The 8,055-nt window shown below is 43.1% G+C and overlaps 1 protein-coding gene across 1 annotated transcript; it reads left to right on the top strand.

Annotated features, from left to right (window-relative positions):
• The first annotated feature begins 211 nt into the window (after positions 1 to 211).
• Positions 212 to 7,594, top strand: PDE6D (phosphodiesterase 6D). The gene is made up of 4 exons (XM_062498869.1): positions 212 to 293; positions 2,653 to 2,778; positions 3,583 to 3,688; positions 6,047 to 7,594. The coding sequence occupies exons 1-4, from the start codon at positions 212 to 214 to the stop codon at positions 6,126 to 6,128; spliced, it is 396 nt and encodes a 131-aa protein (XP_062354853.1). The 3' UTR covers positions 6,129 to 7,594.
• The last annotated feature ends 461 nt before the right edge of the window (positions 7,595 to 8,055 follow it).

The following is an 8,055-nucleotide window of genomic DNA, read 5'->3' on the forward strand; positions in this document are numbered from 1 at the left end:
ACTCTTGTTGCATTCATTCTGGTTAGGGGTTGGTTTGTTCATTTATTCTCAGGGAAAATGCATATCTTTTCCTTGGCCTCCTGAGAACCAGAAATCATGACTGAAACTCATCTGGAGTAGCCTATTTCACATCTCAGCAAAGAATACTACACATAGCATTTAGGGATATAGATAGCTTGTTTTCCTTATTTGCTTCCCAATCAGAAATTGGATGAACCTTCGGGATGCAGAAACAGGGAAAATCCTCTGGCAAGGAACAGATGATCTGTCTGTACCTGGAGTGGAACATGAAGGTACTGTGTGATTTTATTGGGCATTTGGGGCTGGGTGGTGCTGCGTGTCTGGGTCACCTGAGTTGCAAACATACCCCTGCTTTGAAGGACAGATGTCACTTCTGTCACCTGGGCAAATCATACGTGCTTACTGTGCCTCAAGATTCTCATGGCAAAGAAAACGGGAACCATCATCTCCATCAGAGGAACTTGGAGAATTAATTAAAACATACTTTGGCCTGAGATTAATGCCCATTGTACAAGGAATAGTTAAGACCTTATCTGGTGCACAGTTCACAGTCATCCATCTAGAAGATGGATGACGGCAAACTGTGGCAGATACAGAGGACAGCTATTAGGAGAAGCCACTGAAAAGATTAAAGATGGGAGGATGGTCTTCCTTGGGAGAAAAGACCAGAAAAAGCAGTTCTTGTATGTCTTGGCTAGAAAAGAAGTCTGAGGTAGATAGGTTATGCTCAATAAATAGGCTGAGAGGGGGAGGAGACATCCAGCAAAGCAGGGTAATCTGATGGTGAATTAAAAGGTGTGGGAAAATACAGTTCTGATACAGTCCTGCAGCAGAAACAGTGAGGGCAAACAGAATAATTGTTCTACAATTAAATCCATATGTCATTATATAGTACTTAAAGTCATTATATAGTACTTATTTGTGTGTGTATATGTTCTGTGGCCATTCAGAGCAAATCACAGTCTAGACACAGCACATGAAGAACCAAATATATGGCAGAGTGAATAAAATACATTTTCTTTAAACAGGACTTCTGTTTGCTTTTTAAACATGACTGACTTCTATTTGATTTAAGTACAAGTTTCTTTATAAAATGAACTCTTAAGTTTCAAATCATGATACTGTATTGCTACCTTAATTCACTATTACCACTTAGATGAAATAAAAACAATATTAATGTGGTATTGGATTGTTGCCAAAGTCTTAACATTAAACTGTCTTAAGTAGTAAAAATCACAGCCTGAGCACCTGAAACTGGAATTAACCATCTAAACCAGCTTTTGACAGCAGGAGCTTTTCCAGTCAGCTCTATTCAGTGACAGGGCATTCAAAACTGAGAGGCAATTTGGATGATGCAAATCTGTAAAGTTTGGTTTCTTCCAATATACAAGCAAATCTTGGAGTAAGTTGCTGAGGTGTAGCTCTTAGAAAATCCCCACAGACAGCTTTCATTCGTGACATGCAACCAGTCCTTTAATTATCTAAGAAAACGTGTAGTTTAAAATGTAAAATCAGTTTGGCTGAGATAACTCACTTTCTTATATGTCCCAAATATTTAAGGTAGCTTTATTTGATGTAAATGAAAACATAACTGTATGGATATTTTAATTGAATTTCAGTTTCTAACTAAACAGTTGTACCCAAAATTACTTGTAAGTAAATAGGAAATGTATCATTCAACACTTTCTAATCTAATCAGCATTAAGTATCTGACTAAATGTATGTTAACCATGTAAGTGCTTAAATAAATGTGCAGGTATAGTACATCCTCAAGTTAACAAAAAGCACTAGTAAATTTAGGATTAAGTCTGTGCTTATCTGCATACAAGCATGTTTTAAAATGGACTTAACTGATGAGAATCAAACTTCCTTATTTTCTATTTTTAACAGGAAAAAAAGAGAAATAAAAGTAAAATGAGCTTAAAATAAGTAATTTCAGTTAAAATTTTTGCTTGATGGTAGAAATGTAAATTAAAATGTCTTAAATCAGATGTTTAAAGACAACACAGTCCTACTTTTATTGAAAGTTACTATTTATTTGGTAGTTTTACAATGTTAAAGCAAACATTCTCAGGACTCTGTCTTGGGGAAGAAAGAAATGGAATTACTAAATTGCAGAATAATTTTAACGAGTCATTTTACACTTAACTGCAAAGGGATGTTTATCCACAGTGGTGTAGTCTGTACCAGTGAGGGCAGTAAAGGAGGAAAAGTGAGAAGGGCTGAGAGGCTTGGTGTGCTAAGCAGCCCTTTGGCTGCTGGTGATCTTCAGCACCATTCTTAAAGTAAAAATTTAAGTTGCATCTTACATTTCAACTTGAAAAATTATGGGGTTTAATCACAAAGAACTAAGAACCAAAAGTCTGGTTCTGAAAGATCAGTGTCGTATCCCTGGTTCTGTCATAAGTTTCATTCTTGACTGTAAACAAGGTACTTAAGGTATTTGCATCTTGGATTTCACTCTTGCAAATGTAAAAATGAATGTAAAAACAAAGTCCTTTGTGTTTGCATTTCTTCCTGCTGCTATGATCTTGTATTAGTTCTAGTCATTATTTCCAAGTATAGAATAATAGTACCTGCAGAAGCTGGATTTTATTGTGTCCAAATAATTCTTCTTTATCTTTTTCACAGCTCGAGTTCCTAAAAAAATCCTGAAATGCAAAGCAGTGTCTCGGGAGTTAAACTTTTCCTCAGCAGAACAAATGGAAAAATTCCGTCTGGAACAGAAAGTTTATTTCAAAGGGCAGTGTCTAGAAGGTATGGATGTGCTCTGTGTGCTGCAGCACAGGGACTGACCCCCAGCAGGGCAGGGATTAGACTGACTAAAATGGGTTGAATGTGGTTATTTTAATTTTTCAGAGTAGCACTGAAGCACTCATCTTGTCAGGACTAATGGGCCACAGTATTAAGGATAGCATTTCATAAGTGTATTAACACTTTGTTATGTAAGCAAAAAAGCTGGGTAATCATGCCTGAGGGCATAAATCCACCACGGGCTGCCTGAGGCAAGGAAACAGGTTATTTCAGAGTCAGGCTGTTACTGGAATTCCTGGGTCTTCCTCAGAGTGCCAGGCTGGAGCCTCTGGTTTACCCGAGTTCAGCAGTGCCAGTGGCCCCACAGCTGCACATCTGACCCCTCTCACTTCAGTGCTGTTCTTAATCTGGGCTGGAGGAGGGGCAGATAAAATTGAGTTCCGTGTTTTTTGGGCAACCAGTTGCACACTTAACATCAACTGGATCCCAGGGATGTCTGCAAGAGGAGGAGTATGGTTTCCCTGTTCCCAGCGAGGTGTGTTGAAATTTTCACCGAATGCCAAGGAAGTGGTGTGACCTTATCAGTACCATCAGCTATTTTGGAAAGGGAGTATCTGATCTAAGAGGAGGGCAGGGTTCAGTGCAGTTTAAGCTGTACAAAGTAATTTAAATGTAAAATGTTGGCAGCCCAGCGGGACAGTTTAGGGAGTTTCCCAGCCTGTCAGTTGAAAAGCAAAAGGACCATTTGTGAATTTTCTTCTTTCAAATGCCTCTGTTTTTTTTTTTTATTTTTTTTTTACTTTGCAGAATGGTTCTTTGAATTTGGTTTTGTGATTCCTAACTCCACAAACACTTGGCAGTCCTTGATAGAGGCAGCACCTGAATCACAGATGATGCCAGCTAACGTTTTAACGTGAGTGCCTTGGGCTTGCAGAATCTGAGAGCAGGCAAAGCAAAAGCTGTGTGTGGCATTTCCTTGGGAGCAACGTAGGTGGGTAGGAGGAGAGGGAGCTGCTGCCAACTCTGAATCACCTCACTACTGTTAGTTGAGAGATGAAAGGGCCAGCCTCATTACCTTCCTTTCCGTAGGTCCAATTTGCATTAATATAGCAATAAAGGTTTGAAGAAAGTGAAGCTGATTCTTTAATAAAGTTGCTTAATTTTTTTGGAAGGTGAATCCTGAAAGGATTTTAAAATGTTTTACATCCAGGAGAAAAAAAAAAAATCAGATTTTTGGGCCATTTTAAAATCAGCTATTCATCACTGACTCTTGTCCAAGGTAGTTTAGTTCATGCAGTGTATCACCTGTAGTACTGCTCTAGTGTTTGTTTCATCACTGTAACATTTTGCTGAGCTTTGTGTCTTTAATATTGGCTTATACACATTCAGTGTATGTGCATATATATACATTTATATACGCTATGCATGGAGTTGCATCTGGGGCTACAATTCCCTTAATAGGTAGGAATCAGTAATTTTACAGTCACCTGCAGGAAGATTCACACACACTCCCCCCAAAGTGTACTCCTGGCTCTGTGTGCTCATGGGCTCCTGAGCAGGGCAGTGATGCCTCAGATGTGTCACACACAGTAACACGTGCTGGGCATTGCTCAGTGTGGGCAGCCAGGCTCCAGCTTTTGGGGAAGATGGAAAAAGCTCCTGGAGGGAGGCTCTTGGGAAGGGTAACCATCCTCCCTGCAGCGCTGGATGGGTGCTGGCAAGCACACAAGGAGTGCACTGCCAGAAACAGAAGGGTTTGGGAACCCTGCTGCCAACAAGAGGCAGACAGGGAGCAGCCAGTCTCATTGCAAGGTCACTGTGTCCACTGGAAGACCTTCCTCTCCAGCATTTTCCCTCTCATTCCCTGTCTGGAGCAAAGCCAGTTGCATAGAGAAGGCACCAGGATAGGAACTACCACTGATTCCCATTCACAGCACGTTTCAAAGAGAGAGCAGCTCGGAGGAGAGCACCAGTGTTCTAATACTGCTCCTGGCACAGTCTGTTCAGAGCCTTGGAGGTGCTGCACACACCCTCAGCTCTCACAGCTGGGCACTGTCAGTCAGTACAGGAGGAGGCAGAGTTTGGAACCAGAGTAAAGAAACAAAGACATCTGACAAATTGGTTTTGATCATCTCAGGAATTCAAGATGTTTTCAGGACTTGGAGTTAAAAAGCTAGTTTTCAAATGACCTTGAGGGTTTTTCAATGTTCTATTTGTTCCCTGAAGTATTTCCACTTGTAGTGGGGAGGCAGATCTCTCCTATTCATAGAGGTATCCTAAAGTCATTCTTGAGGCTTTTCAGTGGAACTCCGCAGCCCAAAAAAACCCAAAGGGGAATTTGTGGCCCAAAGAAGTCATCATTTTTAAGTTGCCAAGATTTAAAAAGCCCCTCATTTTCTGATATTCCAAAGACCTCATGGTTGCCTTGGTGTTTCCAAACCAGGAGAGAATGGGGATGTGATACTTGGTGCTAACCAAGCTACTCTGCATTGAAGAGTTCCCAGGATGACCAAGTATCAGATTGAGAACATTCTCTGACATTTAAGTTCAAGCATTGTCCACACCACAGAAAAACCTTACATTCTCAGCAGGTCCAGTGTTACGGACACCAAGAGCCGCAGTGGAGGTAGAACTGCTGGTTTGGTTTTCAAGATCCAGGTTTAGATATGGTCAGATCACACTGCTTAGGTGTCCAGATGTTGTAATGGTCCCAGAGTTCTTATTTTATGTACCAAAATCTCAAAAGTCAGCAAGTTAAAGAGCTTCTGTCACACCCAAATCCACATTTCCATTGCAGTTTGTATAAAATATGCTTGTGTCTGTGTATTTAAGCACTTCTTGAGGGAAATGACATGTTAAGTTGGTTGATGTAGCTTGCTCAGCACTAGAGGACAGAGAAGGAGAATAAAAAAAAAAAAGAATTCCCATTGGTTTCCACAATTCCTGCAGGAGAGAGGGGCCTAAAGGTGCTGGGACTGCTAGTTTATTTTTAGCAATAAGAGTGAGCAGGAGTTTGCTGTCTAAGCACTCTGCAGCCTGAGCAGTACCGTGCTCAGATGGGGGGAACATTCCACACAGGAATGTGTTTGGGAGATCCCTCAGTCCTGACTGACCCTGACCAGGACAGCGCTCACTGTGTGCAGCTCCAGACCAAAGCGATCATGTTGTGGGGTGGTCAGGGGGTGAGCCCAGGCTTTTGAGAGAGTGGAGAGGAACAACCACTGTGTACATCCTTCTAACACCTTTTCTTTCTCCTCCTTTCCTCCCACAGTGGTAACGTTATTATAGAAACCAAATTCTATGATGACGATCTTCTCGTAAGCACTTCCAGAGTGAGACTTTTCTACGTTTGAGATGGGGCTTTTTGGAGCTGTTTTAGTTTTCCTCCATACAGTTCTTGGTGCAGAACCCCCCGACTATCCAGTGGAAGACACTCCTGTAGGCAGTGACCCTGGGGACCAGCTCAGCGTGGGTTGTGACCTTTGCCTATCAGTTATTTTGCTTTCTTCTCTGACAAGACCAGACCAAATCCTCAGAGACGAGGCCATCTGCTCAGTGATGCCCTCAGGAAGAGAGGCTGTCTCTGAACACAGGCAAACAATGGTCATGCAGAACCAATACTGTAAATTTATTTTAGTCTCATCCTTTCTACTTCTCTGGACCCTGGTATAATCGCCCATTTGCATTCATACCAAACTCTCAATGCTTTTGTTTTGGGGTTAACCTTTTCATTTTTCTCATGTTGTAGATTTTTATCCTTTCGCTGGATTTCTGTGTAACTGGTCCACACATCCTCTTACCCCAAACTTGTAAAATAGACTGTGATATCACCTAATGTAATTAAAACAAATTTCTCAATTAAAACATTCCTGCCGTCCAAAGAAGGGAAGAAATTTTATTTTTTGTGTGTTTTCCTTTCTGTTACAAAAATGTACCTCAGCAGGCACAACTCCCATCACCCAAGCCAGCAGCACAACAGGGCTTTCTACTTCCCTGCCCCTTCCACAACCCCCTCCTCTGTTAAACTTCTCTTCCTCCCACTGGCTACATCAGAAAGGCGTCCTGACTTCCCTGACCAAGACCTCCTTGGCCTCCCCTCTGTTAATCCCTTGGAGCCAGTTGTCCCTTTGTCACCAGTTTCTCGAGCAGCACTGCACACTTTTCTGCTTTTCCAAGTGCCTTGGGGACACTCAAGCCCCTCTGGAAAACCCGTGTTCCCCTGAGCCCACCAGCATCACTCCCGTACTGGGCTGGGCTCCAACACTCCCCACATGTGGACACTCCCATAACACACTACAGCTCATGACTCACTTGTTCTGTGACAGATTTCTCCAGCCCTCCTGCCACTTTTCCCTGCTGTTTGTCATCAGCTCTAGCACATGGACATTGTGGGAAGGGGTATGTCCAGCTTCTGCTCCTGAACATCACAGGCAGCTGTGTAATCACTTGATGTCTTGGTCAGCTTGTCCTGTTGCTGGACTTGAGATCCTCAGAGCCACGGGGAAATGAAAGGCATCATCTCACATCCTGTATTCAGCCACTGAGTACATGGGTTAGGGATACAGAGTAGATATTTGTTAGGAGGGGTTGAAGTTGGACCATTAATCCTCATTAGCTATGGCAGCAACTTTCTCACCAGACCGCTCTGATGGATCCCAGCCTGGGACACCCACAGGGCAGAATTGTGTCAGCAGTGTGACCCATCCTAGGGTCCTTCAAACAGAGACATCAGCCAAAACTGAACCCAGCAGGAATGTAATCCACCTGTGTCCAAGAAGGGACACAAAGGTATCCAAAAAGGAAAAATAAAAAAGGCTGAAGGTCTTGAGAGCAGGTGCCTTTCTGTTGTAGGGCAGATGCTCTGCTAGACCCACACAGGAGGTGTCCATCAGAGACAGAGTAGGCACCACCTCTGCCAAGCTTGGCTACAACCAAGGATTGACCCAGAGCACAGGGACAAATGCTCCCAGTGGGTCTGAGTCTAGCCTGGTGCATTTTCTTGTAAGTGCCAGTCCTATCCTGGGCTGCATCCCAAGCAGCACAGCCAACAGGTCAAGGGAGATGATTTTTCGCCTCTACCCCACTCTCATGAAACCCCACCTGGAGCGCTGCATCCAGCCCTGGGCTGGCAGTACAGGGAAGACACGAACCCTGAGGAGATCCAGAGGCCACAGAAATGATCAGAGGGAAGGGTGGGCGTGACAGTGAAGACAGGCTGAGACAGCTGTGGTTGTTCAGCCTGGAGAAGGCTCCAGAGAGACCTTTTTGCAGCTTTCCAGT

Source organism: Cinclus cinclus, chromosome 10, assembly GCF_963662255.1.
Source record: "Cinclus cinclus chromosome 10, bCinCin1.1, whole genome shotgun sequence".
NCBI lineage: Eukaryota > Metazoa > Chordata > Aves > Passeriformes > Cinclidae > Cinclus > Cinclus cinclus.

Coding starts and splice junctions, on each gene's coding strand:
- PDE6D (XM_062498869.1), top strand. CDS start 212: ATGAACCTTCGGGATGCAGAAACAGGGAAAATCCTCTGGCAAGGAACA. Junction 2,779..3,582: donor CAAAGGGCAGTGTCTAGAAG/GTATGGATGTGC, acceptor TTTACTTTGCAG/AATGGTTCTTTGAATTTGGT. Junction 3,689..6,046: donor ATGCCAGCTAACGTTTTAAC/GTGAGTGCCTTG, acceptor TTCCTCCCACAG/TGGTAACGTTATTATAGAAA.